General features: G+C 46.3%; 1 protein-coding gene across 2 annotated transcripts in view; it reads left to right on the top strand.

The window, feature by feature from the left end:
* Positions 1-12,239, top strand: part of LSAMP (limbic system associated membrane protein) — a 317,646-nt gene that overhangs the window by 200,236 nt on the left and 105,171 nt on the right. For both annotated transcript variants that reach the window (XM_086464288.1, XM_086464283.1), the window contains exon 3: positions 6,959-7,084. In XM_086464288.1, the coding sequence (XP_086320414.1) occupies positions 6,959-7,084 (126 nt within the window). The remainder of the gene's footprint in view (positions 1-6,958; positions 7,085-12,239) is intronic.

Below are 12,239 nucleotides of genomic sequence, written 5' to 3'. Positions count from 1 at the left end.
GGAGGGCTTTAGTGGCTGAAAAGTTCCTTTGACTTTGGAGAGAAGTCCTGATGTTTTCTTTCTGCCCTGAAAGCCAGGGGCTGATGTGGATTAGTGGGTGGGAGTCTTAATTTTCTCCAACAGATGGGGGTCCTACTTGCCAATAGAGAGGAAAGTAAACAGACTGGAGGAAGCAACTAACTAATGAGGATATATGGAAGGGGTTGTGGTGGCTTTCTCCATTTGTATCCAAGGTGCCCTTCTTGGGACAAGCAGTTAGAGCACTTAAATGGAGCTTATGGGCTTTCTTAGGGATTTTCAGTACTGTTTGCTTCTGTGTCTTGGAAGGATTAAATAGCTTTTGCTGTATCTTAGGTCTGTAGAATGGGAATAAGAGCTTTATTTTTTTAAATGTATTTTGTGACTTATTGACAAAATACCTGACTGTTAAGCAGTCTTGTAATTTCAGACTGGGAAGTAGCTGCCCCATGGTATAAGACTGCATCTAAGGGTCTTATGTAAAGCTCTGTTTGTTCAAAGGGAGCAGTGAGATGATCTGACTGTGAACTTCATGTGTGTTTACAGGACTCAGAGCCATCTTCCAACTGGATCTCCATGTCCCTCTGTTCACATTTTTCATCCTGCCATACCTGATTTGAGTTCCTAGTCCCATGCTTCCTGCCTTTGTCTCGCAAAGCCACCCTCCTCCTGCACTGAGGTCTTATGTGAAGCATCATGAAAGCAGAGCGCAACCAGTGCAGGAGCCAGAACCCACTGTGTCATGCCTCTAAGTACTTCTCACATACAAGTACCACTTATGCTAAGTAGCGGTTCCCATTCCTGCCACTGTGCCTGTGCTGTGTCTAGATGCTCTGATCAAAAGGCAGGTGTTTGAACTGTTTGGGAGCTGTGGCATGGCCAGTTCCAGTATAAACTAGGTTAGGAAAAGACCTCTAGAAGCATTGCTGGTTGTACCCTTCAGCAAGGGTGGCCTTGATACTTTCTTATTCCATCCCCCATTGCACTCCTGGAAAGGTGCTCAGGAACTGGCCTCCTGGATGTGAACTTGCATCTCTTAACCATTGGGCTGACTCAGTTACTAGGAGATTAGGGGTGTAGCACTGCTCCTTGCCTACTTCCATAGCCTTGAATGATAAAGCTGATCCAGCCCACCCTCACAATCCCAGGTAATATCTCAGGAGTTTTGAGCTGTGAAGAGTTTTGGTCGTAAAAGGCAAAGATAACAACAGATGTTTGCGTGTTCTCTTCTTTGTGGTTTCCTTGCTGCCTCCTGTATGCAGCCCCTGGTTTGTAATAACTGCTATAGCGAGTGGTTTTGAGACACAGTAATGTTTTGTGGAAACAAATCACTTGCTTTCATCTCGAGAGCAACAGTGATTGCACTGGGGGAGCGTGTTCTATTTTTCATGTCTCAGTCTTTCTTATTATTTAAATTAATGTGAGTTGCAGTTGCCATGAAAGTGAAGGATTGATGGCAACTAACTAGAACCGGCTTGGTGCAAGTAGGTTCTGTGTGAGCCTGTCCTACCTAGCTCTGTCACAGCATCTTGCCCGGGACTTGAATTCCTACACCAGCTCTGCCCTTGTACCCCTCCTGCCCTGCAGCCCTCCCAGCTCTCCCAGCTCAGAGCGTGCTACAGCATCTCCATCCTTGCCCCGCTCCTGCCTTGCTGTCCCCCTGCTCTTCCAGTGTGAGCTTCTCAAGGAGAATGGGTACCGGTTACTTTGGGGTTTGTCATTTACTGTCAGTGACATGTAAGATGAGATGCTGAGCTGGCATCAGGCTTGTCCTGTAGATGTGAAATGTAGAAGAAACAAATACATGAGTTTCAAGCCAGTCTTCTCAGAGCTCATTTCCATCTCTCGAGAATCTGTCCCTGGCGTGGGTAGGGCATCCTACCTCTCCAGGGAAGGTGCAGTAGGGTACTACACTGTGCTTCCTTTCATGTCAGTCTCTGCTCCCCACCCCATCCAGGGGGATCCTAAGCACAGGGTAATGGATACCTGATATTACATTTACGCTGAAAGGGAGGAAAAAAGTCTGGTGATTTTATCTTTTTTCAGGAGTACCAGGGAGCCTGTAAGTGCTTTTCCATGGTCCTTGGAGCCAGAAGGGTCCAGCAGCAGCCTGATCTCCCCTGGAGGGACAAGTTGTTAGACTGGATATGAAAACACCTGAAAGTGCTGTTTAGCTGTGATGCTTTCCCTGCTATGGGTCTGCAGGCTGTGGTCTTACCTGTGCTAATTGTTCAGAGAGGCCAGATACAAAGGAGTTTTCCAGTTGTGAGTCAATGAGAGATGACTGGGCAAAAGGAGACTGCAACACCCAGAAGATCCTGGTCCCAGGAGGTTTTACTCTCAGCAGTCCTTCTTCCAGCAGCCTGGGAACTCACAAGACATAACACAACGCACACGTGGGAAAAAATAATAAGGTCAAAGCTTCTCATTTTAAGACTGTCCTAAAAAGGTGTGTGCAAAGTAATGACAAGTGCCAAGGAGGCAATGCTAACTGTTGCTGGTGCTGACAGTTTTGGCATTTTAACATGCTGGCTTGACACCCTGAAAATTATAAGTCTCTGACTTTTTATCTGAATGAAATTACTGTCCGCTAAGATCCAGTAATTTTTGATGCTAGCTGGCTTTGGTTTCTAAGCAGACAAAGCCAAACCAGGTTTTAAATTTACAGGGAAATTATTTCCTGCCCTACTCCCCCTCCTCTCACCCTTTCCTTACCCTCTGACCAATATGGCAGCTGAAAGGAACGGGCCATTATACTCCTAACAAGGTTTTCAGCCTTGGATGCCCTTTTCTCTCTCATCTGAAAAAGTGGCAAGCCAGATATGGCCATCTGGACACATCCTCCTCCTCTTGGGCATTTGGTCGGCATGGTCAGGTCTGTTTGTATTTGCTCAGTTTACTTGATCCTCTGTGAACTAAAATGACTTGACGGCTTTGGAAAGTGGCAGGGTGCACATGTCCTAACTGCAGCTCTACTGCTGGTGCCCCGTAGTGGCTTTCACTGCTCTCTCCTCAACCGTTTTGGCTGGCATTGCACTTTTCTGCTAGATCGTTAGACTGTCCTACAGCTCCATCTGCTAGTTCTGCTTGGGCTTGGTCATTCTGGGTTTGTTGTGTGGCTTTTCTTCTTGATGCAAATGTTAAGCCCTTGAGGTTAAGATCAAACCCCCAAAATGTGGTCTAGCCACTGATTTTACTCCTGGGCTCTGCTTACCCATGTTTGCCAGCATGCCATGGAGAAGCTGTGCTGAGGACAATCCAAAGTCATTGTCCTTGTGTCCCCTGACAGAGCAGCTGGGACACAACTCTTGCAGAAAGAGCAGCGTCCATTGTTCTTTCCCAGACTCAGCCCCCCTGTCCTCTCCAGTGTTGGTCTCGGATCTGAAACACGGTATGTACTACAGGTACTACAGCCTGTGCTGCTACAGGACTGAGGTAGCCCACTGAGGTAGCCCTCTGAGTTGCCTTGTTCTCTGTAGTAAGAGTAGCTGTTTGGATTTCTGCACCAAAACTTGCAGGGCTCTCCCAGCCTGCAGCTCTGCTGGCTGGAGCGATGCATGTGTCTGTCCTGAGCCATGAGATAAGGGACTCCCCTCATCCAGTGGGACAGAAAGGAGAAGCAGAAAGTGCTTCTGAGTCCTGCCGACTCAGTGCTGAGCCAGATTTCAGCATGATGCTGCAAGCCACCTGTCTGCCTTGGTGTGTGGTGAAACGCAAAGCCACAAGCGTCTCTTGTAATTTCCCAGCTGGGGTGTTTCCTTTCTGCTGCCCTTTATGCAGTCTCAGGTCATTGGTTGGCAAAAGTATTTGCTTATGTTCCAGGACCACTGTACGATTATTGTTTTGTACTGCCAGGTATTTGCTGTGCACAATGGGTGTGTGATAAAGGGGGAGGAAGCACAAAATGGATCTATAGCCAGTGAAACTCTCATGTACCCCGTGATACGGCGGGATCAAATTCTTTGACAACATCAGCATTCTCCAATAATGTTTATTTTGTTTTGTTCTGTTGCCTCCTACTTCTTCCTACGTGCGCAGACACACTGCCAATGGCTCACAGCGAATCATCAATGTAAAATGTAGCAGGGCTTGTGTTTGTCAGGGGATTTTGCTTTGAGAGAAAGGGGCTGATTTTCTGCTGTACTTCGCTTTACCCACTATTGTGCTGCTAGGGAGGTATCCCTACCCTGAAATTCCTTCTCTCTAGGGAAGGGGACCCAGGTTCAGTCAACCATTCCCTTAACGTGCTTGCTTTAGTTGCTTCACCATGAGCTGATCACACATCAATTCTAGCTCTTGAGCAGCAAACCAGCTTCCAAGGTCCCTTCTCCTTTCTTCCTCATGCCAGTTAGAGCAGGTTGCTGAGGGCCTCATCCAGGTGTGAGTTTTGTGTATCTCCAGGGATGGAGTTTCCACCATTTCTCCGGGGAACTTGTTCCTGTCTTTGACCTCCCCAAAGTAAAAGCTTTTTCCTCATTTTAAGTCAGAATTTTCCCCATATTGCAGCTCATGTCTACTGCTTTTCGCTGTTCACTGTGCACCTCTAAGAAAAGCCTGCCTCTGTTTTCTCTGCACCTTCCCGCTAGCTATTTGTAGACAGCAATAAGATCTCACCTCAACCTTCTCTTCTTCAGGCTGAACAGACCTAGCTGTTGTAGGTTCTCTTTGTACATCACATGCTATAGTCCTCTGACCATCTTGGGAGCCCTCCAGTGTACTTGCTCCAGTACGTCAATGGCCTTCTTGTACTGGGGGGCCCAAATCTGATGTATTGCTTCAGATGCTATCTAACAAACACGACATAAAGGAATATAATCACTTCCCTCCACTAATTACTCCTGCTGATACAGTCCAGGACGCTCGGTTTTTGCTGCAAGGGCATACTGCTAACTCATGCTGTTGGATCCCAACATCTCCTGGACTGCTTGAGCCCAGCACTTTCACCCATCCAGCAAATATCAGAGGGTTGAAGTCCCTCACCAGGGACTGTGATTTTGAGGCTTCTTCCATCTGTCTAAAGCCATCTTTGTCCACTACCTCTTAATCAAATGGTTGGTAGCAGACACTGACCAACAGGGGTCACACTGTGATATCCTCTGATCCTTATGCCGAAGCTCCCAGCTAGTTCAGCGCCCAGAGCTGGGTGCACTCCAGCCACTCCTTTGCAGAGAGCACACACCTCATTTCCTCGCCTTTCCAGCCTGTCTTTCCCAAAAAGCCTGTATCCATCCCGCATGGCACTGACAGTCCTGAGAGCTGTCCCTCTGTGGCTCTGTCATCCCAATGGGTTTATAGCACTGCGAATCTGTGTGAACATCTAATTCCTTCTGTTTTTTCAACACTATACTTGCATGGGTGCAGAAGCATTTGAGATGGGCCCCCAGCTGTCCTGCTTTCACAAGGGGAGTGCAAAAGCCTTCCCTGTTGTGTCATCCCACAGCTGCTTCCTCACTGCCCTCTGTACTGTCACTTCACCCCAGATTATGGCTATCCTTCCGCAACATGCCTAACTTAAATCCTTCCTTGCCTAGGTAAGTGAGCCTGTCAGCAGACATCTCTGCCTCACTTTGTGAGGTCAGGTCCTGTTCCTGCTTGCCAGCCCCTCTTCCTCCAAGGAGGTCCTATGGTCATAGATGCTGAAGCGTTGTTCATGAGTTTGGAGCCTACAGAGAGGGGCTAATGGGCTGTGCGTTGTAAATGATACTCCTATGAATCCAGCAACACAGCTGGAAGTGGTGAGTCGGTCTCTTCAGGCTTCATTTCCTTTTCCCCACCTAGCTCATAGGCAGCTTTGCCTCAAAAGGACCATCAGCCACTCCTGCCAAGGAGGGGGAAGGGAAGGCTGCTGTCTGTTTACTCTGTGGTAAGGAAAGCAGAAAATGATGTTATTTCATTCCTCGCTACACACAAATTCGGAAGCTGAAAATATTAAGAAAAAAAAAATTAGAAGGTTCCTTTTCAGTCAAACTCCCTCGCCACCTCCGGGGTGTGAAGCATGGAAACAAGACATGGATGTGCGGGAGGAGAGACTGCAACAGCCTGGTCTCCCTGGAGGGCAATACACTGGTACACTCCACACCTGGAGGTACCTGTTCAAGTCCCAGCATGGTAACTTTGGTCCCATGACACAAAGCTTGGAAGGTTTTTAAGGATCGCGAATGCCTGAGCCGTGGCTAGTCTTGTGAATCTTTAAAGACCCTACCATGCTTTTGGTGCTGTGCTATGTGAGGTACAGTCAGCCAGAAGCTACTGACTGCAGGCAGCCCATGGGGGATCCCTCTTGGCTGAAAGGTGTTGCAGAAACCTTCCTGCTGTTGCCGTTGTGCCTTCCCTCAGCAAATTCCCACTAGCTATGGCATGCGTCCCCGATTCTCACCTCGTCACAGCAGTCGCAACAGAAATGAGCTTAACAGCTCTCTGGTTCAATTCTCAGTGACCATTTGGTTACATGAGCAGCAGAGCAGGGCCCTGGCTAGCAGCATGGGTTCTGTCTGCCTGTGGGAGGTAGCAATAACTAATACACCCTCTGAACCAGTGCCTTGAGGCCTGGCACCTTGCAGAAGGATGTAGAACTCCATCTGGGACTGTTTGTAGTGTGAAAATTAGCTAGAATGGTGCTTGGAGCCTGCCGACTCCTTCCGTGCAGCCTTGGGGCAGTCAGCAAGTTCTTAGAGGTTGTTTTGTGAAGGCCCCCAAACCTGTCCAAACACAAGGCATCACAGCTGCAGCAAAGGCCATTTCTACCTTGAGTCCTTGATCCTTGAAGCAGCAGTACCTACTATTCTGATACAATTTCAGAAACCCAGGTAGTAGTGAGGAACGCAGCCTGTGAGAGAAGTCTGTGGCTGCCTCTGGTTAATAGGTAGGTAGGTTAACGAGTCAGACAGACTCCCCTCCAGAAGTCTGGCTAACAAGGCCAAATTTTCTTTTGTCTTCACAGTTCCACCAAAGATCTCCAATATCTCCTCGGACATCACCGTGAATGAGGGCAGCAATGTGACCCTGGTTTGCATGGCAAATGGGCGTCCTGAGCCTGTCATCACCTGGAGACACCTCACCCCAACAGGTAAGAGACCCAATTGGACTCAACTGTGCTGTTGATTTGCGAACTGTACAGTAGTTTCTTTCCCTTCCATCATCAATAGAAAATTTCAGTAGCAATATAGGCAGCTGCAAAAAAAGCGCCAAGAATCTTAAATGCTCTGCGAGCTTGTTTGTCAGTGTAATTTCCCAAGCACAATAACCAGGTTGTTCGAGGGAACAAGTGAAATTACTTCAGTAGATGCTCTACAGAATTGGACCTGTAATTCTATTTAGCTTTGATCTTCATCTAGTTGTCCCAATCTCTGCTGCTGGTAATGCACAGCACAGTGGTGGAAACAAAACACTGGTAGTGCTAGAGAGAGGGGAAAGGATTTCTGTTTAGGTATTAACATAGAAGAGGTTCTTTCAGAAAACTGTGCAATTTGCTTCCCACTGATTTGCCTTAAAAGGGAGAGGCAAACAGTGGCGCAGACACTCATATTACTCTCCAGTTTGGCAGATGGTCTTCCTGTGTTTTGTGAGGTGAGTAAAGAAGGCGTTTGATCTGCAAGATGAGTGAAGAGCAGGGTGGAGACAGAATGAAGGAGAACTCACCAGCTTTGTTCTGCTGTCTAACTGTGCCTTCCACACTCAAGGACATGGCAGGCTTGGAAGGAGAATAGCCTTTCAGTAGTCAGACTCCATGGGGTTAGCACCTTGGGTTGCAAGGAAACCTTCACCCCCTAAAGATTTATCAATAGGATGGGAACAAGAGGTGGGTTTCTCTTCCTCTGTATCATGTCCTTTGAGGAGAGAAGAACTCTACCTGATTTCTTTTGCCGTCAGATATTCTTTCATCCCAAATGCATGGGGAAGGCATTGATTAGCTCCATATGAATAGTCTTTTGTGATATTCCCGTATATGTAAAGGGTTAAAGAGGGTTTGAGGTAGGCAGAGTACTAGCCTTCTGCTTGTGCTACATACAGTCAATCTATCTACTGCAGTTCAGCAGCCAGAAAAGGGGAGAGCATTGCGGAAAGAAGGTTGGAGAGAGAAAGGTAGAATGACAGAACTCAGTCTCAGGACTGCATCCAGAAGCCCCTCGATTTGGGGCCTGTGGTTCAGATTGAGGTTACTCAGATTTCCTGTCTCATCCCTTCAGCCAAACCAAAGTCCTCCTGAGCTTTCGTGTATATGAAAGCCAGATATGCAGTTTGTATTTCTGGCCCGTTTCTTGCAATACCAAAAGAAGGAAGATGGGGAAGGACTGCCAGGAAGAGGTGGGAGGAGCAGAGCTGATGAGGTGAACACTACTCTGCTGTGGTGTCATCGTCACTACCTGACTTTCCTCTTCTGCTGTTTCAGTATTAAGCATGACTGTGTCATTTGCATATCTAGGAAAATAGAACCTAATTTTTTCACCTTTAATTATGTATATAGACTCTTCTAGCTCTGGCATTTCTGCTTGTAAGATTTATTTCATATAAAATCTTCTGTCTTACTGCTGCATCAGTCTTTCAGTCCTCCATCTAACTCTTTCTTGTATTCAAGTAGGAGACACTTTCTAGCTATTCTGTGAGCACAGCCTAACATTTTCCAAGGATGCTAGCTGAAATCTTCATGAAAACTAAGGCCTGGTACATGAGATGCGTTGTTCAGAGCAGTAATAAGAAGGTTCTTGTTCTGACTCATCACTTTAGCTGCGTGTTCATGCTTTTTGTTTGTTTGGGTTTTTTTCCAGTTGTACCACCTACTCCGTTGTATCAGACACAGACTTTTTTTCTCCTTTTTAAAAGGCTCCTCAGAGCAAATCTTCATTCTGGTTGTTCCCTTTGGTGAGCAACAGGAGTGGGGAATCCCATCCCCACTTTTATTCCAGGGTGAGTTTTCCTGGGTCTGTTGTTCAATTTTCCAGCATGCCCCTTCGCACGTTTTCTTCCATGGTGTATGTCTCAGAGGTGTTGCCTTGTTAGCATCCCTCAGCATCATCTCACTGGCCCCCTTCCAATCCGTCCTCAGTCCTCCCCTCTACAGTGAAGCCTGCCAAGCACCTGCTTCCTAACCAACTAAAGCCATGGATGAAGGACAGGCATTCCCCAGTCTGTCAACTCAAAGTCTCACTGCTTGTTGTTCTATCTCTTTTGCCACATCTCAACCCATCTGTTATATTTTACAGGTACAGAGGAACTCCTTTCAGGCAGACATCAGGTCTTTGGGCAGCATGTAGTCCAATAAGGCACATGTCCCAAAATGGGGGACAGAAGGGCTTCTTTTAAATGTTTTCTTTGAAGTTGACAAATAATACAAATTCCAAATCTATTCCAGAGCTGCTGCAGTTAGAAACACATCTTAGCTTGGAATCTCCCTTTTCCAGAACTGTAAGGCATTTTGGCTCCGTTTATGCTAGTTTGGAAGACATCTGCTATGCATCAAAGAGCTATTTTAGATCATTGTAAAGGTTTCTAAAATGTATCTCTCTCCTTGGATTTTTTTGCAGTTAAACCTGTGACTACAGAACTGGAAGAACGAGCATTATTGAGCTTGTGTAGGAGGTTTTGAATGGACAGGTTGTGAAATTAAACCAGCATTGGGGGGCGAGTAGGCCAAATTACTTTTTCTTTGTGCACTCTCCTCAAGGAGTTCATTAGTGAATTTGTCTGCTGTTTCTTTCATTCATTGACTTTGTCAATAGTGTTTGTTGGCTAATTACCTGAGTTAGGGCCACAGAAATGATTTATTTCTTGTTGGCTGTGAAGTGGAATATACAAATGCAAAGGGAAAGCAGTGCTGCTACTTATGCAAAGAAGGCAGGGATGCATGTGATAGTTCATTTAAATGCTGCTAGGCCTCAGGAGTGATCATAGCCTACTCATGTGTCTATCTGGGAATTTAAAAAAATTGCTTTATAAAATGCTATATTGCTTCCTTTGCTGGTCCTTCAGTGAGCAGTTGAACAAGGCATTTTTCTCACATCAACTGTAAATTCCCAAGCCCTGAAGCAATCCATAGGAAAAAAACCTCTCCTTACCCTCTGAGATAGCTAAAGCATGGCTGTGGTTGTTGACTGTAGCACTGACGCCTGTGAGGAAGGCAGGTAAGGGGAAAAAAACTTGAATAGTTCCTATGGCGAATGACAATACAGATCAGCTTTAATTTAATGAAAGCAGGAATGACATTCCTTGGAACAATTCAAGTCCTTGCTCTCCACTTCCATTCCTTTTCAGATGATTGACTGATTGGGTTTTGACAGAGCATGTGGATAGTCACCCTTCCTTATCCGACAGGCTATTACGCTGTAGGACATCGGCAGCTTGGCCTGACTAGTTGTGCATAGTTTAATAGGCATATCCTGGGAGCACAAACGGCTTCATTAGCTCTTCTCCTCCAGCCAGCAGAGCTGTCTTCTGGGAATGCCGACCTGCAGCTTCCAGCAGCAGGCCAGCACCTCCCAGCTCATAGTCTGATCCCTTTCCTGTGATTCAGGACACAGCTGCGGGCTTATTAAACCTGCCAGGCCCTATGACTTTTGCCGTCCCAGTTTATGATGGTAAACCATGGAAAAGACTGGCAGCCCTCTGAACTGGATTTGTCCGGAAACCAATTTGTTCAGTTAGAGCGAGGATGAGTATTGATGATTTCCTACACAGACTACATGAGTTAACACTTGTCAGCATTAGAAATATTTCACTAGGGGATGTGCTGTAGTCTCTCATCTCTTGAAAGGGACAAAACCCAGATTCTCCTTCTGTGACTTGGTACAAGGAGTGTGTGTTATCTTATTGTTTTCTTCTCCTTAGTATTAACTCATAACCTACATGATTCGTGGCTCACAAAGGTATGGATTATTTTTTGCCTTACTGAATGCGGTCCAATCAAATTTCCAGTAGTTGCATCACAGCCTGGACAAGGTCCCAGCACAGGGCCTTGTATCATTTATCAGGCTGGCACGTTCTATGTGGGCTACCACAGGCAGCCAGCCATCTATGGCTAGTTATGTTACGAGATGCTCTGTTTTCCCTGTACTGTGCACCAAGGTAACAACTAACAGCCAAGGAAAGAATCTAATCTAGTAAGATAGTTTACAGACAGTAGGCAAAATCTGCTCTTGAGCTCATCTTAGTTTTCCTTCACACCTTTCTTGACTTATGTTTATTCAGGCTAATGCGACTTCTCCCTACCCATAAGCTGCTGAGATCACAGTCCAGAGGCTTTAGCATTTATCATTCCTCATCTCTCCATCTTATTCAGACGCATGCTAAATGCCTGGTTGATTGCAAAGGAGCTTCCTGGGAAAAATAAAGATTTGTGTATGTTCATATTCTTATCAATAAACTCCCTCTCAACGGAAGCCCTAAAGAGTGGCCTCTTGTGAATTGGATTAGCAGCAATATGAACATGGACAGTTGTTGCAAGGTCTTTGCATTACCAGGGCTCTCACTGCCAAGCCTGTTGTCCTGGATGGGCAAACAAACACAGAAGAAAAAGGCAGCTCCTGTCCTGAGGAGCTTGTATTCAAGTTAACAGATACAGTCCTATTGATGTTTCTGCACCTTTCCCGCAAGGCATCACTGGTTGAAACCTCCCCAAGGGCCTTGCTCATGGGCACCATGGCAAGTGCCATGAGATTGGTATCCATGTATGATGGCGGCCTGAGAGGCTGTGGCAGGGAGGCAAATCTGTATTGATCCCTCTGGGGCTTGGCTCAAGGTCGAACAATTGAGACATTTGCTGGTTGTGCATAACCAGCTGAGGAGCAAACAATTCAGTTTTCCTAGAGCAGTTACAGAGTGTGAAACTTGTATAAAACTCCCAGATATTTCATTGCTGATCCAACTTCCCCAGCCTCAGCCCAGCAAGGCCATTTGATAGAGGACAGTCTGGATTCTCCCAAATTCTACCTGACAGTCTAAAGATACCCACTTTGCCTCAAAAAGGAGTGTAGTTATTACAGCAGTAATCACAGCATAAAAACCAGTCTAGAGCAAGGCAGATAAGTATTGATTGCAACACCCAAGTTTCATGTCACAGCATAAAATGAAAGGAGATGGGAAGGCTTGTCAAATATGCCAGTCTGATTCTCCCCAGAGGGTGCTAGAAATTCTCATTGAGTCTTAGAGAATTTACCATAGCCTGGGAAGTTTAGAAGGGACAGAGAATACAGAATAGTGCCTGCACGCTCTGTGTAATTGAGATGGTA

Source organism: Leptosomus discolor, chromosome 1, assembly GCF_034619465.1.
Source record: "Leptosomus discolor isolate bLepDis1 chromosome 1, bLepDis1.hap2, whole genome shotgun sequence".
NCBI classification, from domain to species: Eukaryota; Metazoa; Chordata; class Aves; order Leptosomiformes; family Leptosomidae; genus Leptosomus; species Leptosomus discolor.
Note: the sequence above shows the minus strand (reverse complement) of the source record. Positions and strands in the feature narration are given on the sequence as shown.